General features: G+C 32.8%; 3 protein-coding genes and 1 long non-coding RNA gene across 5 annotated transcripts; 2 read left to right on the top strand and 2 right to left on the bottom strand.

The window, feature by feature from the left end:
• Window positions 1-1,748: 1,748 nt before the first annotated feature.
• LOC8265135 (arginine--tRNA ligase, chloroplastic/mitochondrial) lies at window positions 1,749-8,496 on the top strand. Of its 2 annotated transcripts, none has more exons than XM_015716334.3 (18): window positions 1,749-1,924; window positions 2,023-2,096; window positions 2,202-2,347; window positions 2,442-2,517; window positions 2,646-2,747; window positions 2,849-3,064; window positions 3,249-3,329; window positions 3,963-4,046; window positions 4,174-4,278; window positions 4,545-4,723; window positions 5,111-5,195; window positions 5,439-5,625; window positions 5,794-5,863; window positions 6,942-7,011; window positions 7,166-7,255; window positions 7,874-7,942; window positions 8,051-8,149; window positions 8,250-8,496. In XM_015716334.3, exons 1-18 carry the CDS (start codon window positions 1,801-1,803, stop codon window positions 8,358-8,360), a joined length of 1,968 nt encoding a protein of 655 aa, XP_015571820.1. In that variant the 5' UTR covers window positions 1,749-1,800; the 3' UTR covers window positions 8,361-8,496. The 2 variants fall into 2 exon arrangements, with proteins under 2 accessions (XP_015571820.1, XP_002514206.1); XM_002514160.4 differs by having other exon boundaries at window positions 1,752-1,924; window positions 2,019-2,096.
• An 8,420-nt stretch (window positions 8,497-16,916) lies between these two features.
• Window positions 16,917-17,956, bottom strand: LOC8265134. Its single transcript, XM_002514159.4, has 2 exons — window positions 17,433-17,956; window positions 16,917-17,324 (listed from the first exon to the last, which is right to left on the bottom strand). The coding sequence occupies exons 1-2, from the start codon at window positions 17,738-17,740 to the stop codon at window positions 17,069-17,071; spliced, it is 564 nt and encodes a 187-aa protein (XP_002514205.1). The 5' UTR covers window positions 17,741-17,956; the 3' UTR covers window positions 16,917-17,068.
• Window positions 17,957-19,050: 1,094 nt separating this feature from the next.
• Window positions 19,051-20,085, top strand: LOC125369507. The gene is made up of 2 exons (XR_007215254.1): window positions 19,051-19,357; window positions 19,628-20,085. It is a non-coding gene; the product is annotated as an uncharacterized LOC125369507 (long non-coding RNA).
• Window positions 19,496-22,576, bottom strand: LOC8265133 (mitogen-activated protein kinase kinase 6). Its single transcript, XM_002514158.4, has 8 exons — window positions 22,382-22,576; window positions 22,057-22,141; window positions 21,836-21,973; window positions 21,129-21,353; window positions 20,847-21,029; window positions 20,440-20,663; window positions 20,087-20,132; window positions 19,496-19,805 (listed from the first exon to the last, which is right to left on the bottom strand). The coding sequence occupies exons 1-8, from the start codon at window positions 22,453-22,455 to the stop codon at window positions 19,713-19,715; spliced, it is 1,068 nt and encodes a 355-aa protein (XP_002514204.1). The 5' UTR covers window positions 22,456-22,576; the 3' UTR covers window positions 19,496-19,712.
• Between the last annotated feature and the right edge of the window lie 2,281 nt (window positions 22,577-24,857).

The following is a 24,857-nucleotide window of genomic DNA, read 5'->3' on the forward strand; positions in this document are numbered from 1 at the left end:
ATATTTATTTATGTTTTAATCTTTATTTGAATGAAAAATAAAAATAAAATAAACTTACTCTTTTTTTATTTTTCAGAAACAAATGAATTTTAAAAAATTAATGTTTAAAATGGATAAAAATAAAACATAAAAAATATGATATTATTTTAATTAAGGGTATTTAAATTAATTTATTATTCGAAATTGGTTAAATAAGTATTTTAACCTGTAAAACCGATTAAAAATACTATATATAACAGTTTAGCAGAGTTCAAACATTTAATTAAATAAATAAATAATTTAAATACTAAAATATAAAAACACAAAAGTTAAAACACGAGATTTATAATTTTTCTAAATAAAAAATTTACCAATTTTGATCCTAAATACAATCCAGCCTAATTGGTTTTAAAGGATCCTATAATTTATTTTTTATTTTTTATTTAATATCTTGTATGCTATTTTTTAGAATATAATTAGTATTATTATCTAATTAAAAAATTATTTATTAATTACTATAATATTAAAATATAATTAATATTTTATTTCTTAGGATTAGAATCAGTGTAATTAGAAATATAATTTATTAATCAATAAATTAATAAAAAAATTATAAAATTACACAAACATAAATTTAATATATCAAAAATAATATATATATCAAAATAAAAATTATAATTCAAAAGTAAATCCATTATTCATTCATAAAAACTAATATAAAAATAAACACAATAAATAAACATCCTAAAATAATATAATTTATCATTTACATGATTTTTTTTAAAGAAAGAATAAAGTAGCAAAATACATTATTAATTAAAAAATAATAAAATAATAATAATATCTATAATTAAATAATTTTATCATTCACTACTTTGAATTATCCATTCATAACATTTTTCACGACTTAGCAACAGCCACAGCAATATTAATGCATTCTAGATTTCTAGTTTTAACAATAGCCATCAACAAAAATATGCTGCAAAAAGGTTTGTATCTATGCAACAAAAATTTCATATATATATAGAAAGAATAATTAAAAGCCACATAATAATTTTATAGTTGTTCAAGAGAATTAATAAAATTATACAGTAGTGAGATAAAAAAGAAGAATTATTTGTCGTTTTTTTTCTTTTTCTTTGAAGCAAAAAAAATTATACAAAATTTTATTATTTATAAAATTTTATGACGTTTTAACTATGAGTGTATTTTTATTAACTATTTAAAGTCTTAATTGAATATCTCTTAATTTTTATAAATTTTATAAATATTATTATTAAATATATTCTAACTGTTAAAAAAATTTTAAAAATTAAAATTAAATACTCAATGACTTAAAATCTATTAAATTATTTAAAAGTAGTAATTGAATTCATCCCTTGATAAGAGACATGCAGACATGGATGCCATTTTTTAATTTGAAATAAGAGAACCACAGTAATTAACGCGAAAGTAAAAAAGTCAGCTTGCGTATTTAAAAAAAAAAAAAGTCATATCGCGTATTGCTTGAGAACGAAGCTGATATTATTACCACGAAAGGGGAAATAAAATAAAGAATCAGAAAATAAAAAAGACGGTTGAATAGCTAATACCGCAGAATAAACGCACGTCACTATTATTTTCAAAAGAAAAACACACACATCACTATTATATAGTTCTACGAACTGTCAAAAGGCTGACTTGTCAGTTTGTGATTGGTAATAATCATCAATTTGGCAAAACCCTAGTAACAACAGAAACGGAAGCGAGCATAACAGTATAAGGAGGAGGGCAAAAATTTATTTTTAAAAAGAAAATTAAATAAAAGAAAAAGAAAAAGGCATGATAGGTTCCTCCTTAACCCTTCTGCTAGCGCCGGTTTCTATATCTCCTTCTCCATTACTCTCTTTCAATCGCCTCTCTCGTCTCCACTACTGCTCCTCGTCTTCTCTCTCCGCCGCCTCCGGTGTGCACTCTCTATCTCTTCTTTCTGGCTTCATGAGCTTTGAGAATTGAATTTGTTCATTTATTTTGTCTTTTTGTCTATATTGTGAAACTAGACAGACTTGTTAAAAGTAACATCCAGAAGACTTGCTTTTGCTACAAACGCTACACAATCTATATCCACTATGGCCACTGTGAGCTTTTTCTTTAATTTTTTTATCTAGGCCATTTTTTATTAGTATTATAAGAAGGTTATTATATTTTGTAATGTGCTAAATTATAAACGTTTTTTAATGTAGAATGCGGAGAATGAGGATAATGTAGGAAATTTGAAGAAACAAATTGCGAAACTATTTGAAGCTTCGCTCAGAGAGACAGTGCCTAGCGAGCCAGATGTTGAACCTTTGGTTGCTGCTTGCACTGCTAAATTTGGAGACTATCAATGGTCATATTCACGCTCAATCTCGATTATATATATATATCTTTTCTAATTCATGTTTATATTCCGCTGACCTTTTTTTTTTAATTTTTATTTGCAGTAATAATGCCATGAGCCTTTGGTCAAAAATTAAAGGGAAAAATACTGAATTCAAGGGTCCTCCAGCAGTTGGACAGGTATTTGAATAGCTTAATTTGTACTGTCATTTTTCTTGTTCATTGTAATCTCTCACTGCATTAGATGATTCGTCAAACACTTGTTTTAAGGCTAATTTTCTTCTGTTATTTTTTTTTTTCATTTGCAGGCTATCATGAAGAATCTTCCTCCATCTGAAGTGATAGAATCTTGTTCTGTGGCAGGACCTGGGTTTGTCAATGTGGTTCTGTCGAAGAAATGGATGTCTAAGGTTTCTATTTTGGCTTATTCGCTGTTTCTATTTATCTTATGAATTTCTTGATAATCCTTAAATTTAATCAAAGATTAACGTAAAAGTTGTTGTATCTGTAGAAAATACAAAAAATGCTAATTGATGGAATTGACTCTTGGGCACCTAAGCTTTTGGTCAAAAGGGCTGTGGTAGATTTTTCCTCACCCAATATTGCAAAAGAAATGCATGTTGGCCATCTAAGATCTACTATTATTGGTGACACGCTGGCTCGCATGCTTGAATTTTCAAAAGTAGATGTTCTTCGGCGAAATCATGTTGGTGACTGGGGGACACAGGTAATTGTGGCTTTTGAGAATACTTATGTAGTGGAAGGCTGTTGTTTACCTTTGCTGAATGCTTAATTTCAACCAAGTAGTGTTATATGTATTCATTTTTAGATTGAAAATGTGGGTTCTCTTTTGTATACAATTTCCCCTTCTGCGTAAGCATCTTGCTCAGAGGTTTACATTTGCTTTGCAGTTTGGTATGTTGATTGAATTTCTCTTTGAAAAGTTTCCAAACTTCGAAGATGTTAATGAAAGAGCCATTGGAGATCTACAGGTAAGCTAGAGCCTTTAAATTGTTTAAATCTTGGACATTTTGATATTAGAAGTAAAGTTTCCCATGGTATTGATTTTAATTTTAAAGTAACTGGTGTGGGGCCATGTTACATGTTTTACAAAGAAAGTTAATTTAAGTTCAATTTTTGTTTGCTCTCTTTCGTTTTTTTTCTTTTTTTTTTTTTGGGTGGGGGGGGGGGGGGGAGAGAATTTCATTGTATCCAAGAACTGAATGTACTCCTTGCATGTTTGGTGGAGTTAAGTTCACTGATTTTTATAACAAGGGATCATTAAACTTATGTTCTTTATAGTTTAGAACAGTTGGGACTTTGGCACAAGAACCTGTCCCAACTGTGCTCCAAACGCTGGAGAACTAGAAATTGCTTTATGTTATTACTTGTGTTAAACAAGGCACAATATAGAAGACCAGAGTTTGCATAGTATGTTGTCTAAAACTATAGTAGCTTGTCTAATGACTTGGATAGTATTAGAAGTAAAGAAGTCAACATAATTTTTTATTTTATCTTTTTCCTTGGCACTAGATGAAGTGGACTTTAAAATAGGGACAGATGCAATGATACTTTATTGTACAACGCGGTTTATATGATTTTGACCCGAGTGTTGCATTGTCTAGGCATTTTATAAGGCATCAAAGCAGAGGTTTGATGCAGATTCTGAATTTAAGGAGAGGGCACAGAAAGCAGTGGTTCGTCTCCAGGTAATCTTTACCCTTTTAACTTGAAGGGTTCCTAAAGTTGATCTAATGTGCATATCTTAGTAATTTGGGACTTACCAAATATTTTAGGGAAGGAATTGGATGTCACTTCTTTATGTTTTCTATGCAGGGTGGAGAACCCAAGTACCGCCAAGCATGGGCACAAATATGTGACATCAGCAGGAAGGAGTTTGATAAGGTCTATCAACGACTTGGAGTTCAGCTTGAGGAAAAGGTAGCTTTTCTTATATAGAGACTCCATGTAGAAGGTGTATTATTGTTTTGCTTGCCACCTCCCAATCTGCTTTTCTACTTAACTTGCAAAAGTCAAAATCAAGGAATTTAAGGTTTCATGTCAAGATTGCTAGGAGGGTCAGTGGTTACTTTATCTCATTACATTCGCCTAAGTTACGCTAACCTTTATGTGTTTGAATGACTGAATTGATAACCAAATGATATGTCAATTCACATGAATGTCTTTATTCCATTTCCTGTTTCTAGGGAGAAAGCTTTTACAATCCATACATTCCTGGGATTATAGATGCCTTAAGCAATCAAGGATTAGTTGAAGAAAGTGAAGGTGCTCGTGTGATCTTTATTGAAGGAGTCAATATACCTCTTATTGTTGTGAAGAGCGATGGTGGTTTCAACTATGCTTCAACTGATCTAACTGCACTTTGGTAAATTCTTTTCTTCTCCGAATGAAGTCTGGATTCTAGAGTTGATAGCTCTATATGTATACCTCGACTTTAAAATTTTTAACTGCTTTCTACATATTCTAAATCTTCACTTCTCTGCAATTTAGTTGAGCTATGTATGTGCAGATGTGATATTTTTGCTGTTAATTTCTTATACTAGTTTGAAGTCTATTGTTGGTAGTGTAATTACATTTGAGGACCTCTTAACATGTTCCACTTCTGTAAGGCTGTTTACATATGGATAGTCTGTCGAGTGTCAACATTTCTTTGATAACAAATGTTTGTGTGCTTGTGGTATGAATTGTTAAGGAAGACAGAGGGAGGGTTTGGAGGTGACACTGAAAATGTATTGTTGCATGCCATGTTCAGGTATCGCCTTAACGAGGAGAAAGCTGAGTGGATTATATATGTTACTGATGTTGGTCAACAGCAGCACTTTGATATGGTATTCAAAGTAAGTATCTCTGGGGTGCTTTGTTATAATTTTTTACTTGTAAAAGTCCTTATTTTGCCTTCTATATTCATTTGTCAAATCCCTTTACACTTTTTGATGTAAAATTATCAAACTTCTTAATTTCTTTTGCCCACATATAGCACTATTTAATTAATGGGTAACAAAAATTAATGGGATACTGCTATTCGTAATTTACAATTGGAGATTGGAGGCCTGACCAATATGTGGGTTACACTAATTCAGGCTGCCAAACGTGCCAGTTGGCTCCCAGCTGATGATAGCATGTTTCCTAAAGCTAGCCATGTTGGTTTTGGCCTTGTTCTTGGAGATGATGGCAAGCGCTTCAGAACTCGGGCCACTGAAGTTGTTCGATTAGTTGATTTACTAGATGAAGCCAAGACTCGTAGCAAAGCAGTACTTGTTGAGCGTGGTATGATAATCAGAATGATCCATCTCTTAGTTGTTATTTATGTGCCATGTTATCATCTGATATTTGTATAAATATCTATAATTTGATCATATTGATTCATGGTGAGCTTGTCTCCACATAGTCCTTTACCTTAGAACGTAAGCTAATATTACTTTGTATCCTGGACAGGTAAGGCTGAAGAGTGGACCGAACAGGAGCTTGAGCAGATTGCTGAGGCAATTGGTTATGGTGCTGTTAAGTAAGCTATCTATACTAATTTGAAACTCTTCGTTTAGCTGTAGAAAATAATTATTACCAATTGCTCTTCTGGTGTTTCATGTTCTCCGATTGAATTGACTATTCTGATCCACCTGCTTGTTGTGATCACACTGGGGACTTGAGAAATTAGGGGAATTTGGGTTTTGGATTGCAAGAGTTAAATGTTTGTAACTTGAAATTTTTTTCGCTTAGATGATAAAATTCAGCAGCGAAAAGCTGATGTTTGTGTTGACTTGTTTGGAAGAAGGAAAATTTAGTTTAAGTTGTTCTGCATATGTAGCACTGTTTAGTGCAACTACTGAAAAACCTTAAGTTTGCAACAACAAACTTGCTGGTTTGAGTTGTTGGAGCAACCATACTGATGAAGGGAAGTGCTTAGCTATTCCAGTTCTTTTTAAATCTCAGTATTCTGATGTGACCAATAGATGGTTAATTTGGGCAAAATTTACAAGCTGGAGAATTATGAGGGGCACTTCCTCTTGTCAACTTAAGTTTAAGAAAATAACTAGAACACAGGTTCTTGGTAAGACACAGTATCTTCATCACTATATAGAATTTCTGAAATTGCTAGTTAGTAGATAGCGTTTTTGGATTTACGATAAAAATTTAAAAACTCTTGGAAATTCTTGGAAGGCTACTTGAACTAGCAAGAGAACCTTGGATTGCAGTAAGAAATACCCAGTCCTATCCCTGCTTAAACACCTAAAAATTCAGTCTTGCCAATAAAACTTTATCAACCCAAGATAATATATGAACCTGAACTATCTAATGTTGTAAAGCATGCAATATGCTGCACAAAATTCCTACTTAAGGAAAACCTGAAATTGCTAAGTCTGAAAGTAAGTTGACATGCTTGTCCTTTGGGTGCAGCATCTATGCTCCGATTTTATCAGTGACACATTTTTTACTAGTCAAAATGGTTGCAAATTTATCTCTTGAATTGCATCAGATTAGTACATATCTATTTCTATTTATAATTATACTTTTTATGGACAGACATGTTTATCTTATGCGACTACTTTTAAAACAGCTGCTTTATAATCAATCTGTTTTGTCAGGTATGCTGACTTAAAGAACAACAGATTGACCAATTATACATTCAATTATGACCAGATGCTAAATGATAAGGTATTTTTGTGATTTGGTGCCTGGTAAATTGTAGTTCTCATAAAGTAAAACTTTTTCATGAGAATTAAGTTTTAATTTTTTTGAGCTAATGTTTTTCATGCTCTAGTAAATGATATCTTCTCTCTTTCTTTATTAATTGAAAATCTTTGCACAGGGCAACACAGCTGTATATTTGCTATATGCACATGCTCGGATCTGTTCGATCATCAGGAAATCTGGTAGAGACATGGAGGAGTTGAAGAAAGTAAGTATCTTCATTATTGAAGCTGCAGCTATCATTTTTAACTGTTCACATGCAGTAAAATCTGTTTCTTTCTGTGATTTATCTTTTAATTTATCTCACTTGAATCCCTTGACTATGTCATTGAATTCAAGTAGAATCAGAATATATGGCTGTAACCTTGATATACCTGAATGATGTTGATTTGAGATTGACACATGATTGTGAGAGTTTTCAATGGCCTAGTTGCTTGCTAGTTTTCTTTTCCTCCTAATTTTTTGATATTCTTTCTCACTTTGATATTTTATCATATAATAAATCTTAACCAGAGTTAGGATTAAGGCTTAGTTGAGTTGAGTTGAGTTTAATAAAGTTTAGATCAAAATTCTTCTAAAACATTTAGCAAAATCGTAATACGTTCCAAATATGTTTCTAGTAGGGCATGTTGTATTAGTTAAAATCAATTGCAATTTTTTCAGTCCCCTCCTGAAATTGATGTCACTGTCCGATCCTGGCTTTTTGATGCTTGTGGGATTTAACAACTTAAATATTTGCCTAAAGCAACAATATGTTACATGTAGGTATTGAAGTTTGATATTTTATTTTATTTCATTAATTCTGACGACCATCTTTGTGATGCAGATGGGCTCATTGGTGCTTGATCATCCCGATGAGCGTTCACTGGGGCTTCATTTATTACAATTTGCTGAGGTGAGACATGTTATAAAAATCGCTTTTATCTTGTATCTTGACCATGGCATGCATAATTTTTATCTTTCACATTGACTTATTGTGCCTATGTTTGTTCTCCCTTGTCAGACCGTTGAGGAGGCCTGCACCAATCTGCTGCCAAATGTCTTGTGTGAATATCTCTATAATTTGTCTGAATACTTCACCAAATTTTATTCCAATTGCAAGGTATAGACTATAATCCTACTATGCCTAAATCTTATACTTGAAGATTTATGTTTCTAAACTTCAAGATTTAACTCGGATTTACTATTGGAAAATTGGGCAGGTTGTTGAGTCACCAGAGGAGACGAGTAGACTCTTGCTATGTGAAGCAACAGCCGTGGTCATGAGAAAATGCTTTTTCCTTCTTGGAATAGTACCTGTTTACAAGATATAATTTTACCAATTCAATCCTGTTATGTAATTGTATGTTTCTCGGGCACCCATCAAAATTATGTACAAAACATATTTGTGGACAAATCTTTTCTTGGATAGGTTTCTTCTTACAATCAAAAATTAGTTAGATTTCCCCTTGTTGTGGGTTTTTCTTTTCCTTAAAGATGGAAATAATGTGGAAGGCTTGCCCATGAGCTGGTTTCAAACCGAAGCTGGACAAGAATCCATCTGGGTCGGATCTTGATTTGGACTGGTCAACCGTTTCGATTTACGAGCTGGTTCGAAACTGTGAGGGGAAAGAGAGAGTTGCAGGCCCACACGCCTCCTAACTTGAACTGGGCCGAAATTTGAACTAGTGATCCAAGTCAGTTCAAACTGGAATAATTAAAAAGTTTAGCTAACTTAATTAAATTGAAGTGGAATCAGAAGTAGCAGAACTAAAATTAGAATCGGATGTGAGTTGGAACTGAAATTATTCGACCCAGAATTGTGAACCGAGCTGGCTATGATCGGGCTGTTATGTTTCATATGCAGGGAGCTGATTTTGGTTTTAAGGCAGCAGATCAAGTCCTGTAGGTTTGAAATCTATTTTTATGATTTCCTAAAATCTTATGCTACTTTGAGTCAGTACTTGAAAATTTGACTGAATATCACCATTAGAGGATGTTCTTTTTACAGGCCTTCTCGTCCCTTCTGAAGTTTTAAATCATAATTGTGCTTAGAAGTTGGGTTAATAGTTAAATATTATAACAAATTTCAAATTCAAAGTCGAGATTGCAAAATTAGAAATTATCTGTTTTTCTGTCTGGAATTTCTTATTTAATTGATATATGAACTTAATAAAAAAAATAAAATTATCAATTATGATCAATTTTTCTTTACTACTGAAGTGCTGACTAATTACGAAGCATCAAGAAGCCGAGAGCTGTTCATTCTAATATGCTCAAGGTAGGGTGAATCCTCAAGCTAAGACCAACAGAAGACAACTACCATGAATAGTCTTTATACTCTATTGGATCTATATGACCGAGTTAATCCTTTTGAATTATAGAAGAACATATCGTGCAAACTAAAGACTCATAGTCAAAGGATCAAGAGAAGAGAGATCAAGACTGAGAAAGCCATATTGGTTAATTCTCTTCTTTTTCACCAATAGTTCTGATACCATGAAGAAGCCGAGAGCTGTTCATTCTAATAATTCTCATATTGTATATGCTCAAGGCAGAATATATCCTCAAGCTAAGACCAACAAAAGATAACTCAACCATGAATGGTCTTTATACTCTATTGGATCTATGTGGCCGAGCTAGTCCTTTTGAATTATAAAAGAATAGATCGTGCAAACTAAGGACTCATAGTTAAAGGATCAAGAGAAGAAAGATCGAGACTTAGAAATCCATAAGGAAATTCTTTTATTTATAATTAAGGAGAGAAGACAACTTGCCTTTACACTACATGAGACTCCCTTTTTATAGAGGAGCCTTACATAAAAACAGTAAGGATAAGATAAGAAATCTTATCCTTTTACACACGCATAAAGAAAACAAGATAAGGGTTACACACTTTTACATAAAGACAGTAAGGATAAGATGATGAATCTTATCCTCTTACACACGCATAAAGAAAATAAGATAAGGGTTACACACTTTTACATAAAGACAGTAAGGATAAGATAATGAATCTTATTCTGTTATATTCTTTCAATTATTACATGAAATATGGAGGAGAGAGATTGGGTATTGGGTTGTCTCCATTACTTGGATTGCCATAAAAAGTTGGATACCACAGACCAATATCATTCTTTAGTGGTTGAAAATCTTGCATAATGGCGTCTTGATGTTCTATGGTCAAACTTGGATCATCCAGAGGTGATGGTAGCAAAGATGAAGTGGACTGTTCAGTCCATTGGTTATCAGGTCCATTGTAAGTGCAGACAAGTGGTGTAGAGACATTGATCTTTCCTAGATCATTTCTTAATTGCAGAGTAATCTTTAATTCCCTTGTTACTGTTGGAGGAGCAAGATGTAATGGTATTTCGATTGTCCTCCAATATTGACAGATGTTTTGGATGACATATGTGTCCACTGAGAGCTTAAAATAAGACCTGTGAATAATATAGATGGCATGGTATCATGAAGCCTTGGAGTTATTGATTATGAATATTTTATTTTCATGAATGATTTTGATGAGATCCTTTTTTCATATGGGGTTTTGAACCAAGTGAGATATTTCTATGGATAAGTCCCCGTATTTGTATCAATATTAAAGAATTATAGAAGGTTTATGACTGGAACTTCTATAGCATGATAACATACTGTGGAAAGGCACCATAGAAACAATAGTTCATTTTTAATTTGTGGATGGATAGGAGAAAGATGGTAGATTAAGCACCAAGGGTAATCTGGATAAAAAAAATTGGGTTGGATAAAGAGTGAGAAAGTCTGCTAGATGATTACTAGATAATGGAATATCATATTTTTGACAAAATTGTTGACTTGTTTTGTTGTGAGATTCGTAGGAAGGTCTAGAGGAGAGGAAGGTTGTGGAGGCTTTTTTGGCGAGGACGTAGAGGCTATAAAGATTATCAGAAGTTTGGTTGTTGAGGTGAGGAGGACAATAGGTTGGGATTTTGGTTGTGGATTTGAGAGTCTGGATAGAAAATCTGAGATGAGGTTTTTTGTTCCTTTTATATGCTGGACTTTAAAATTATATTTGCTGAACCATGACTTTAACCTTAATAATTGTGGTTCTGGTAAAGTTTTCTAGTTGGATTCAAGAATTTTTGGAAACGAAGAATTATCCATCCATACTGAGAAGTGCTGACTGATCAGAAAGAATTCAAACCTTTTTATTCCATATTTCACTACTAAGATTTCTTTGTACGTTGAATGGTAATGATTTTCTGCTGGAGAAAATTGTCCTGATGCATGTCCACACAGGTTTTCCTTGTCATTAAGATTTTCAAGAAGAATGGCTCCCCACGCGTGATCTGATGCATCTTTCTGTAGGATAAGATGTCATGTAGATGGGACAGTAAGTGGTGGAGGATTCTAGGCCAATTCTTTCAATTTCCTGATAGCTGCTATTTGTTTTGTTGCCCAAGAAGGAGGGGTTCTTTTTGAGCATTTTGGAAAGATGACATGTGTGATTGGATAGATGTGGTATGGCATCCCTAATATAATTGAGTATTCCAAGAGATTGCTAGATTTATTTTACAGAGAGATTCTCGTCTGGAAAATTATCAAGCTCTTTTGTCAAGTGTGGACCAGACGTATATTGGCTGTTCTTAAAATGCATTCCAAGAAATTCTATTTCTTACTGGTCAATAATACTCTTCTTTTTTGAAACCATTATTTCGTACTTCTGGATGACAACAAGGAATTATTTCAGAAGCTGATGATGATCTTCAGCCGTTTATGAGAATAAGAGAATATCATCAATGTAGATTAGGGAGGAATAGAGGATGGGTTCAAAGATTTCTATCATTATTTTTTGGAATAGGGAAGGGGCCGTTTTGAGTCTAAAAGGCATGACCGTCCATTGGTATTGGGCGTTTGAAATATAAAAGGCTGTTTTGTACCTTTCTGAAGGATGGATACCCAATTGCCAAAATCCAGCTTTAAGATCAAATTTTAAATAATATTGGGCCTTCTGGATGTGGACTTTTAGCTTCGAGATGCGAAGAAGAGGGAACTTGTTATCTTGCAGGAAGTGATTCAAAGGCTTGTAATCAATAACAAGTCTTTTTTTTCCTCTTAGTTTTTCAGATCTTTTCTTTACATAAAAGGCTTGGCAGGCCTATTGTGAGATCGTGAGATCAATTAGACCTTGTTGTAAAAGGGTCAGGCACTCAGATCTGGCAAGAGCGAGGTCTGTAGGAGACATTCCTAGATGAGTAGCCTTAGTAGAATTGACATCCTCGTTAAGCTTGAAAGGAAGCTTGATGTAAAACTGAGGATTTTTTCATAAAAGTAGTGGATGTTGGAAATGCGAATGGGATTCAGGACAAAAGGAGAGGAATTTCTCATTGTATTACAGAAATGGTAGTTCTGTGTTTGATATGGCGAACATATTAGAAGTATCTATGTATGGACAAAATTGTCTCTTGAACTTTATTTATGTAGGAAGAATTTGAAGCCTTTAAGCTTGGTAATAAACATCAAAACCTACCAAGAGGTCTTTATTTGGGAGGTCTAAAACAATAATGTATGTCCATACCACACAGTTAGGAAAGAACTGTATCCCGATCTTTTATTTCTTAACTAAAATTGTCTTGAAAGTCTGGCCATTTGTTGTTCTAAAAAATTGGATGTGAGATTTATGGTGCTCATATGGAAGGATATCAGGATTCATCATGCTTCTTTGAGCTCCAATGTCAAAGAAGGCTATGACTGAGATAGTTTCGAATACTTTGAAGGCAACACTTGTACCGGAACATAAGGTACTGGAGGTACCTTAGTAGCAAGTTAGGACAATTGGAGAATTGGTGATGGAGAGAAATGATATTGCACCACATTTGCTAGTATGTCTTTTTCATCTTTTGTAGGGAGGTTGATCATTAAGATCAGAATCGTATCAGCATCATAATATGAAGAGAACTCTTTTGAGGAATTGGTAAAGTCTGAATGCTCCTCTTCTATTCCAAAGAGACTTTCTGGAGCGAGATCATCTTGTTCTGATAATAGGGATTCTATGTCTTCCTCAAATGAATATGGTAGAGACATGGACATACTAACTTGCTGGATCATTCTTGCTGCCTTTTTTGGGTTTTGAGGATAATTTTTTGCATAATGCCCCTTTTTTCGGCAAATGTAGCATTTATCTAATTTGTTTTCTCGATTTTTCTTTTTGTGAAAATATCTAAACTTCTTAATATATGACTTTTTCCTTATGAATTTCTTGCTTCTATCATGAGAATATTTTTGAAAATGATGTCTCGATTTCTTCTTGTGGCTCGAGCAAACACAGTTAGAGGACTTGCATTTAATCTTTAGGTGACTTTTGTTGCAGGCTTTTTGAACAATCAAGTCCCGTTGAGACAATTTTCTAAATAATTCTTGTCGGTCACATAGTCTCTTAATAGAGGAGAGTATAAATTGCCAGATTTCTCCAAGAGTAATTGAGGTGACTGGTTTTTTTATTGCGGCGATCATGTTATTTACTTCAGGTTGAATTTCTTCTGGTAATGAGGTGATGAAAGTATATGTTAGGGTATCATCACCATCGTGTCCACCAATGACATAATACAATTTGCACATTGCAGAGTAATATCTTTCAAGATCCTTGATTTTTAACTAACAACATTTTTGGTCAAAATATTCTTGTTTCTGTTGTCGTACAACGAGATCAAAGCTTCTAAGGAACTGATTATGGAGGACTGTGACCGTTGTTGATGGAGTTGGTAAAGTTACGAATCGGAGCTTGGTGTATTTAGGCTGCGACTGGAACCAATCCCTTAAACTGCCTGTGAATCTTATCACAAATCCAACAAGAACTTTTTTGAGTATAACACCTTCAAAGGTCATTTGGAGATCAATCTATGCTAGGAATTTAGAAAGTTTATCTCTCCATTTGGACGGAGGAAGATCATCAAAAGTGAACCAAGGTCTTGTTCCAGCAGTAGATTTTGACCTTTGGTGTGGGGTTCTAGTAGGAACAAAATATAATTGTGCATCATCTATACCATCTTCAGGTTCTACTACTTCTGGAGAAGGTTCAGCAGTAGAGGTATGCATGAGTATTTCTGTTATATCAGCCATTCCTGAGGTATTAGAAGAAAAATCAGAATCATAATCATAGGAGCTGATTAGAGATTGGTCTGGCAATTTGCTGCCTTTTAAGATTGTAGAATGCAATGCCTCATTTTGTTGGGGTGTGGATTTTTTTAGATAGAGGCATGAAAAAGTACTAAAAGATGAGTAAATAATTTCTTCTTGTTCTGGCTGTGGGAGGAAAGAAAATATAGAGTAATATAATGGGGCTATAATAGAAGATGTGGAGGTTGTAGATGTGAATGAATGGATCATAGAAGACTGATTTTTTCTAAGGTTATATTCAATTTGACCTATCTACTTTTTAAGTCTTGTAATTTCCTTCTCCTTTTGGGTGAAGGCTGGTTTAATTGGTTGGGGGTATTCGAAGCTCTTTATCCAGGGCTTGGTATTTGGAGGTTAAGGAGGAATACAGCTGGAGTACTTCTTGAGATAAGGTATCCATTTTCTGATCTAGCTTCTGTGTGAGATGAAGGCTTGGTTTAACTTTCCATCAATCTTTTTTAGGTACCTGTTCTGGGCTAGAGCATTGGAAGTTTGTCAGTTTAGAACTTCTTCTGCTTGAGTCAGCTTCTCAATTTGCCTAAAAGGAGCCACTTTTGACGGAGTGACCTCTGATCTCACATTTTATGACTTTCCTAAAGGAGGAAAATCATGATCCTGAAACATGAAACAACTTTGTACAGGTAAAGCTGTAGACACAAGAGGTTGTACTTTCGAGCGACAAGATGGAGAGACTTTACTGGGAAGATGTCTCTCTTTTTGTAGAATCTCTAGAGCTTATTCATAGATAGGCAACGAAGTCCTTACTTTTGATGTACCATCTGGGTCCTGATCATCGTGTTTGGATTTTTTATGTGAACATGTAGAACTATAGAATGTCTTTGGAATCAATCTAGGCTTTTCAAGTTTGGGTCTCTGAAAACATGGTTCTCCTATTTCTTCTGCACAGTTGCATCCTGGGACACACTTTGAAGGATTTATATCCCAAATAAAATGGCCATTGATCTTGGCTGGATAGACATGACGTCCTGAAGATAAAAAGACATGTACTGGAAGACTTTTGTCAGATTTTTGAGATGGGACTGGTTGTATCATTGATGCTTGGAAGATGGATGGAAAGGAGGATGAGGATTCTTCAGTTTTTCTGAATATGGTCTTTACAGTGCCATCTTTCTCTTTGATAAAAAGGGGATATGTAGCTTGGATCTACTTATCACGAGACTGGTAAAATTTTTCATAGTTTGTTGCCCATTCAAGAGGGATAAGCTTTTCTAGATCTCCTTTTTCTAATTGCCGCGGTGTTTGGATAATTGGTGAAACTTGACCTACATCAGCCATGATAAACATGACATCTGATGAAGATTGAAAATCTGGTAGTTGTAGGTTTATCGCATGATCCTGCAGTCGATATACTAATTAGTGATGCAGTGTTGCTGTAAGAGAATCAACCACCTGGTCAACTCCAGTGATCTGGATCTGTACCTTCAATGCCGTAGAGAGATACAGATCATTGAGTGACATATTAAAATTAAGGAAGAAAGTGAGTACTACACTTCCTGTATTAAGGGTTGTGACAATTATTCCAATAACAACATGGTCATATTTAAGATATCTGGTGTCTAAGTGACATTCGGGCAGTGACAGGTAAACCCATTCTACCATGGTAGGACAACACCAATCTAATGTCTCCAAGGTGGAGATGAATGTATTATTGTCATTTCCATTGCTGGATAAAAGACTCAGGGATTTCTAAGGTGACATATTATTCTTAGATAGTAGCAGTTAAAGAACATTGAGATAATGTAGAAGACTGGATGTATTCCTTGACCATGAGATGAGGTTTGTGTAATAATTGGTTAAAGATTCTTCTTACCAAGGTTTGTTTTTTGAAAATAGTGTACGGGTTGATTATAAGGACAAAGGTTTTATCAATTTGGGCAATTTCAGAGATATGGGATATTTCTATAAGATGATCTATTTTATTGGCTAAGGTTTTTATACAAGATGGAAAAAGTTGAAGAGTAGCAGTTTGGGTAATGAATTCAAAACTTGCAGCAGCCATATTGGTTAATTCTCTTCTCTTTCACTCATGGCTCTGATACCATAAAGAAGCCGAAAGTTGTTCATTCTAATAATTCTCATACTGTATGCTCAAGGCAGGGTAAATCCTCAAGTTAAAACCAACAGAAGGCAACTTAGCCATGAATGATCTTTATACTCTATTGGATCTATGTCGCCGAGCTAGTTCTTTTGAATTATAGAAGAATAGATCGTGCAAACTAATGACTCATAGTCAAAGGATCAAGAGAAGAGAGATCGAGACTTAGAAAGCCATAAAAAAAAAACCCTTTTAAAATATCTCCATATTTTTTTTCCTTCAAACCTATAACTTTTAAGCACTTTAATAAACACATAAATAAATATCACTTAAAAATATATTTAAAGTACTTTAAATTAAAATTACTAATTACACAGCAGATTGTGATGAATTCTTTTCTAGCGCAATAAATATTATCGACAATAATTATAGCTATCCATACATTTCTTTTTGTGTATATTTATGCCAAGACGCAAATTGAACAAAAATCCCAAATTTTGATCAATATTATCTTTTCCCATATATAAGTAATTTAAATGAACAGAAAGTACGCTATGATTTCTTGCACCCATATGATCATTATCTGAAGATTAAGAAATGGTATAGCTTGATTGAATCTAATAGTATTAAGTATATATAATTCTCTGGCAGATTGCCTTTTAGGCTGCCTATTCTCGCATAAATATGCACCAAATTTCGTGTAAATCATTTCTTGTAGTGAAAACAAAAGGATCAGCTTGCAATATATAAACCATATAGCAAGTTGTGGAATATGGTTCTTGCTCAACACCATCAAAAGGTGTGATTTGTACATGGAAAGTGGAAGCTAAGACAGGCCTAAAAGTCTGCCACTAAAGAACAACCCCTCTTACCTGAGGAAGACAAAAAAGATCCTCTTGAAGCCTTCTTTGATATAGTAGCCTTGGGACTAAATGATTTATGGGCATCTAAAACAGCATAGCTCTTGCATGACTTCAGTTTAGATCTACTGTTATATGGTCTTACTTTCTTTGCAAGATCTTCTATGCTCTTTACACTTGCTAGAGATGTGTAAGATTGAGACTTCCCTTTATAAAACTTTGAAAGCCCTCTCCTGCAAAATACATATATATATACATATAATATATCATATCAAGAAAATTGATTAATCCACCACATCAGAGGTTTTTGAATAATCTTGCTAATTATATAACATTCTTACTTGATGGGAAGTTGGGCCATGAGTTCTGATAATTCATATAGGGGTCCATCATTTGCATGTGATGATACCAATGTTGATGCTGAAGATGATGCTGAAGAGGATGCATCTTCTTCTAGATCTGTTGAACAACAAGAAGAACGAGATACAATTGAATTTATTGAATCTTCTCCCATGGAGTATTCACCTGATGATGTTGATTCACAAACATTGTCACCATCTTCCACTGCTGCAACCCAATGATGATCTTGATCATGTTGTATCTTCTGTAAAGCAAGACCCAAGAAAATTTTCTGTGTTTCTTCAGCCATTAGTTTTAAATTCAAACAAGAGGCGAGAAGAAGAGGCTAGGATATGTTAAATATGATCTTATAGTAGTATTGTTGAAGACTTTTAACAATGTGGGTTTTTTGGAGGAAGCATATAAATACATGCTACTTTGTTTAATTGCTCTTGAATAATATAAAGAAGAAAAGAAACAATAGTTTAAGGTAGAAAGGTTACATTAAATAAATAAAAGAAGCATTGGAGGGTATCGACCAGTTTTCTTGAATTTATATAAATATTATATTTCTTTTATTTTGTGATTAGTCATCATCATCATCATCTATTAATGGTGTATATTCAATAGCTTTCCCATAGTACAAGGAAGTGGATAAGGTTTAAAGTTGAAGACATCCAAATCTGAGTCACCATCCTTTTTTTGTATGGAGAAACTTAGGTCACTGTCTTTGGCAACTTTGCCTCATAAAGCAATAACAATTTAAAATATTTTCAAGTTTCTAGGCATCCAAACAGTAAAAGGTATGTCAAAAAAAAAAAAAAAGATAAGTTTTGCTTCCCCAAAACATAAGCTTGGTTGTTTTTTTTTTTTCTTTTCCACTTTACTAATTCTTACTTGTCTATGGAATGGCGCATCTGTTCACAATTTGATTGCATACATGTGAACGTGGAGCCATGAACCAAGACCTTCTCTATATTGATGAGCTAATAGTCTCAGTTGGCCATATAATTATCCAATTAAATTTCTTACATCATTTCGAAAATATGTTAAAAGTCCTGAATATTTTTTTAAAAGAAAAGATCAATAAGGAATTTTCACCTACATATGTCAACAATATCTACAGAATCGTCTTCTTGTAGTGGAGACAAATTCCTTAAAAATATGTCTACACTTCTTGAATCAACAGTCAAGGAGAAACAACAACAACCAGCAAAATTTTGTAGATTTTGTAGAAAATGGAAGTCTTATTTACTTTTCCTGAAAAATTACCAGGTGCTTCCACCAAGAATTCTGGTAATGCTAAATTTTATCTGATGAAAGAAAGTATTAGTTTTCTTACATCTCAATCATTGTGAAAAAAGTGGCATAAAATAGTGGTAAATCTTATGTAGATTTCATTTATTATTATGATAATTATCAGCATTACTCTTTTTAGTTGGTTTGGGGAGGGATAATTGGTTGGTAAGATAGGGTGTAATAAGGATAAGGAGGTTGACTTGGAAACCCACTGTATCAATCAAACTGCCACCACATGCATTTGTAGGTAGGCCTTGCCTTACCTTATCTTACCTTATTCTTTTGGTTTCATTAAATTACATTTCATAATTTAAAATTCTTCTTATCCATTGCTCACAATCTTTTATGATCAATGGCATAATGCCCACAGAATCCTGACACTTGGACCCATTACACCTACCTACAACCAAGTGTTACCTCTTTACAACATATTCCTGCATTCTTTATGATTACATGAAATCTTTGGGTCTGACATCATCCTTTCTATGAGCATATTTGTTTCTTCCCCATCAATTTGCTCATCAGTCAGGAAACTACACATATTTGACCTTGTGGCTCAACGGTAGTTGTGGTCTTAAGTTGGTAATGGCACAAGCAATTGCAGGTTGTAGTGCATCATGTTTCAGAGGTAGTGTTTGAATTTGAATCTTATTTTGCATTTAGATTTGAAAAGTATTATTGATAATATAGTGCTAAATTCCTTGTGAGGGCAGCCCAGAACTGCAGTTCGATGATGGCTAAATTTAAGCTGTCCCACAATCAGACATAATGCTCGAAAATGTAGGAAAGATCTATATAGTAAATCATTTGCTTTGATAATACAATGTAACTTTTTCTGTAACATTCGATCAAGACTCACAGCTGAGTCCTGATGTCAAACATTTTATATTTGATACAGCATCACAAGACAAGTTAACTTGGCTGCACAATCAACAGAGACGGTACAAGACAAATTATCTTGGCTTGACATACAAGAAGACAAACTATCTAGGGTAGTTCACAGGAGGTTCCAAGCTGCCTACCAGAATTTCAAGATCTATGTCTTTGTCTTCAAACTTCTTGATGAAAGGGTGACTCTGGAAAAATAAAAAGAAGAAAACATGATTCCAGCTTGCATCATGGGTGAAGTCTAACACTATACATGGCAATGAAGAGGGGAGGGGAGGGGAAGGGAAGGTATTCTATAGGGAAGGAAAGAGAGTTGAAGGGAAGAAAAGAAAAAAATTTATTTGCCAAACATGATTGAAACTAATTCTGCATCTATTCACTTCCCTTCCCTTTAAATTACCCTTCATCCATGCATAGTATAAAAAGACTTTCGGAAATAGACAGACAAAGCATATTCTAAACTACTAACCAGGAGGTCTAAAGATGATGCCCTGTCTTGAGGATTCTTCCATAAACTGCAAAGATTTATAACAGTCAGGAGTAATACTAGTGAATTCATGCAAAAATTTAAAAACAGAAACCGTGTGAACATGCAGAGTGTGAAGAGTTCTGTTTTGAACTAGAAAATTATTCAACCACTTGACATGACAAGCCAACTATGATCCATCAATTTAAACTGGAGACCATCTAAAACTTAAGAATTGAAATCATTCAAGCAAACAGATGTCGTCATGAGAACACTAAAGGGCAAATTAAGATAGAGCTAGAATATATGCTTAGGCAACATAATGTAACACCAAATGAGTTTCTGTAGGTTATTACCAGGCAGATACAAATGAACAGAACTCCGGAGAGAACTGATCTGGCGGAGCAGATGGTGGTGGGCTTTCTACAATGGCTTCCAGAAGTTCATAAAAGCTTGGGCCACTTTGTTGATCTTCAGATTGCATATAAGGAAACCGCCCTATAGCACACTCAAGTACTACCAAGCCTAAACTCCAGATATCACTGCTATAATCATAGGTACTTCCACTAATTCGCTCTGGCTAAAAAAGGAAGAATTAAACCATTACAATTTCAATATGCATTGCATCTGCAGTGTACACACAAGCCACATATGGCAGAAGAAATTACTATAGATGGTAAGGGGAAAAAGAAAATCAATGTACGGATTAACTTGATATTTGGTGCTTATCTAGTGATAACAGGGAAATAAAATCAAGACTTACCGACATGTAATTATAAGTTCCAACAAAAGTGTCCCTTTGACCCATAGAATTAGCCAGCATTGCACTCACACCAAAATCAGTGATCTTCACTTCCCCCTTATGGTTCACTAAAAGATTGGATGGTTTAATGTCCCTATGTATGACATGTCGTTCATTGTGCAAGTATAAAAGTCCTTGTAACACCTGAAATAGAGACACAATATTCAGCCAAATAAAGAAAGAAAAAAAAACTATTTAAACTTCCTTTCCCTTTTCAGACTCCAAATAAAGAATCATATAGACCTGCTTACAGACAACCGCGAGATAAGGTTCAAGAATTGTTTTAACTTGTCTAATGACATCTGCAAGAGACCCACGGTCCATGTATTCTAACACAAGCGAAATAGCTCCATTGTGATAGAACGAGTGGTGACAAACAACAACATGAGTACATTGTGAGGCTTGGTTTATTTTCAGCTCCTGTACAATTTGTTTGCGAATTTCCTCTTGTATATTCATCTGGATAACCTGAAATTTTACAACTCGAATTGAACTTCCAAGATATAGACAAATATAACTTCATAATTCTATAACTTGAAAGAGGCAATGCCCTCTGAGAACTTGAAAATTAACACAGATAAAACTCAAAATGCAGGCAGCCATAAAACATATGGAAGGCAACATGTCAAGTGCAAAACAATTGCATCCATTATCCTCCATCTATATTGGTAGTATGGTTCAAAAGGACAAAATGAGTATATCTAAATACACCAAAATACTTGCCTACTCTGGGTAGTATGCCAGGCGGTTATATTCATCCTTTTTTTCTATAACCCAATTTTTAAACAGTTAAGTCCTTTATTACCTCTCCATTTTCAGCATTTGAAAGAAAGGAGAGTCTATAATTGTAAAGAGAGTATACTAAATATAATATAGGCCAAGTGAAACATTTAAAAGAGAGAGAGAGAGAGCAAGTACATAGTTTATATTAGTTAAGAGTGAAAAATGACCTTGAGAGCAAAAAATGTCCCAATGAATTTATGACGAACAAGTTGGACAACACCTCCACTTCCCTTTCCAATCACTTTAATTGTCTCAAGATCTTCCAATGAAAATTCAATATCAACCTCCTTTATCTCTGTAATACCCTGTCAGATATACAAAATCAATCTTTTTTTTCCCCAAATCGACTATATTTAAAATAAACGTTCCAATCAAAATAAAAACTTACACGAGATTCATTATTTTCATTGATGAGTCGCAAACCTTTCTGATTCAAAAGCAAATCTCCGTCATGAAATGTACCGCTGGCAGTTCTGTCAGTTCATTTTCACATATTCAATTGTTATTATTCATTTGAAAAACATCAGCTAAACTACTTTTGTATTTTCCAGTTTTATCCTGATAAATTAAAACAAGCATAGCTAGAGTACCAAAAAAAATTAATAGTTATTAATAAAATAATAATACTATGAACAAAAAAAAAATTAGCTAATTCAAATTCTCTTGATCAGACTGAATTTAATCGAATTAAATTAATGCCTCTAATAACTTACAAGAAGGAAGTGATGGGAGTCTCTTGAGTAGGAACAGAGAGCTTCAGTTGCTGCAATGGCTTCTTTATCTTCATTTTTTCTTCTTCTTCTTCTGTTGTTTGGAGTTGTTAGGGTTTCAAAACTTTTTCCGGAAACAGGGAAGGAAAGGAGAGAGAGAGAGAGAGAAGAAGAAGAATTTTCAATTTTTATGGAGAAAGAGACAATTTTGACTCCATTATTTTAAATTTTTATTTGTTTAAAAAAAAAAAAGAAAAAGGATCTTCTAGTACGACTCGTATCGTATGTATAAAAATTCGAACAAAGAAGACCGCGCACTTAAATTTTCAAATTATTAACCTGGTCAAAATACGTGGCACCATAATACCACAGGGCCATCATCAATAAAACGCTGGCGTATGCTCTTTTTATACCCCATCCCCATGTCGTTAAGGACCTCTGTTGTCGTTATGCTGAAAGTACATTGCAAAACCAGCATTTCCCATTACGAAGCTTTTATTTTAGGCTGTTGTAATTGGGCTGTTTGGATTTCAATTTGAAGTTTTAAATACGACCTGCTTGGATTGTTATATCATGGATATGGATACAGAAACATGAAAAATCATATATCCAGAATCAAAATGTACGCACGTATGTATTATTAAATTATAAAGCTAGACAAGTATTTTGATAAATTATAAAATCAGATTTATTTGATTGTATCTTAATTGATATTTTATATTATTAAAATAGTTAATAAATTAAAATTAAAAATAAACTAACGCTGTAAATTTAAATCTATTACAATATGTAAATAAATTAATATACTATCAAATATTTTGTATCACGTTTCATATTTTAATGTAAATTATTTTATTATTGAAAATTATTATTATTATATTATTATTTTAATTTTATCATTTATTTTTTTACTATGATACTAAATTTATTTATTTTAAAGTATATATTAACATTTTAATATGAAAAAACACTATCTAGTAAAAATAATATGAATAGCCATCGTAATTAAGGGTAAATATAAGAAAAAATTTTATGTTTCGAAAATAATAAGAATAATGTTAATTCTTTTTTCCTCAAAATATCAGCATTATGATTTAAATTTAAAAAATGACTTATAGTTTTATATGTTATAATTTATAGATTCATCATTCGTATACTTGAGGTTTATAGATTATAGTCTAAAAAGTCATAAATTAAAAAATATATTCATATATAAAAAAAAAATTCACTGGTAAAAATTAATGAATATATATATTATATTTAATAAATATTACACTAATAATAGATTAATATATAGTTTTATATGCAATGAACCTAAATTTATATTTCTACCATTAATATCGTATGAATATATATTTTATAAGTAATGCATCTAAATTTCATATTTAATGAGCATTGCCGCTAATAATAAATGAATATACACTTTATAAGTAATAAATAATATATTCATATATTAAGAACAAGTTTATAAAAAAATTAATGAATATAAACTTTACATTTAAAAAATCTTACATTAATAACACTATCATGAAGATACAATTTATAAGTAATGAACCTAAAATTTTTTATTTAATAAACATGACACTAATAATAAATGAATTATTTTTTATAAGTGATGAATTTAGAGTTAATGTTTAATGAAATGACACTAATAATAAATGAATATATTATCCGTGTATAAAACAAATCGGTATTTCATAGTTAAAAAATAACATGTTCATCATCTATAAACTATAAGTTTATTAAATGTTGAGATTCATTTAATATAATATACATATTAATAACTATAAAATAGTTGTTTAGTCTTAATTAGCTATTTATTTCTATAATTAAATCTATTAAATGCTTATTAATTCAAATCAAATATTAAAAAAATGACAACTAGTATGAAGGTAGAAATTATTACTAAATTTTTAAATAAAAGAATAATTAATTATTAATAAAAAATAAAATTATTTTAAAATTTAATACTTAATAAAATTATTTATTTACAATATCAAACATAAAAATCATATTTTGAAATTATAATTAATTAGTTTGTGAAATAACTATTTTATAAAAAGATTACGTATGTATAAGATAACCCAGACCTGGGTGCAAATCTTGATTGGATTTTATAATAAAAAAAGAAAAAAAAGAAAAGAAAAAGAAGACATGTCTTTCTTTGCCTCTCAATTTTTGAATAGATAAACTGCACTCTTTCCATCCCACTTCTTCAGCCATCACACAAATCAGGGAACCAGTAGAACAATAGCTTAAATTGCAACGAGGACTAGGATTGTGTCGTTTGCCTGTATTTTACAACAAACGACACTCTTCTTTTCTTTTCAATTATTTTGAAGGAAAATAAAGTATTCTAACTGCAAAATAATCATTTAGTCAAATGATCTCATTTTTTTCTCAATCAATAACAAAATTGAAAATTTTTAAAAATTATCAATGAGTTTTGCCTAAAATAAAGGATAAATCATTGCGTAAC

This window comes from Ricinus communis, chromosome 3, assembly GCF_019578655.1.
Source record: "Ricinus communis isolate WT05 ecotype wild-type chromosome 3, ASM1957865v1, whole genome shotgun sequence".
In the NCBI taxonomy this organism is placed as follows: domain Eukaryota; kingdom Viridiplantae; phylum Streptophyta; class Magnoliopsida; order Malpighiales; family Euphorbiaceae; genus Ricinus; species Ricinus communis.

Bases quoted from the DNA above. Each gene is read 5' to 3' on its own strand.
- LOC8265135 (XM_015716334.3), top strand. From the start codon at position 1,801: ATGATAGGTTCCTCCTTAACCCTTCTGCTAGCGCCGGTTTCTATATCT. The intron at 5,864-6,941 runs GTAAGCTATCTA...CTGTTTTGTCAG, and splicing joins ATTGGTTATGGTGCTGTTAA to GTATGCTGACTTAAAGAACA. The intron at 7,256-7,873 runs GTAAGTATCTTC...TTTGTGATGCAG, and splicing joins ACATGGAGGAGTTGAAGAAA to ATGGGCTCATTGGTGCTTGA.
- LOC8265134 (XM_002514159.4), bottom strand. From the start codon at position 17,740: ATGGCTGAAGAAACACAGAAAATTTTCTTGGGTCTTGCTTTACAGAAG. The intron at 17,325-17,432 runs GTAAGAATGTTA...TGTATTTTGCAG, and splicing joins ATGGCCCAACTTCCCATCAA to GAGAGGGCTTTCAAAGTTTT.
- LOC8265133 (XM_002514158.4), bottom strand. From the start codon at position 22,455: ATGAAGATAAAGAAGCCATTGCAGCAACTGAAGCTCTCTGTTCCTACT. The intron at 21,030-21,128 runs GTCTATATGATT...TCTCTATTTCAG, and splicing joins TCGCGGTTGTCTGTAAGCAG to GTGTTACAAGGACTTTTATA. The intron at 19,806-20,086 runs GTTAGTAGTTTA...TTATTTTTCCAG, and splicing joins CATCATCTTTAGACCTCCTG to AGTCACCCTTTCATCAAGAA.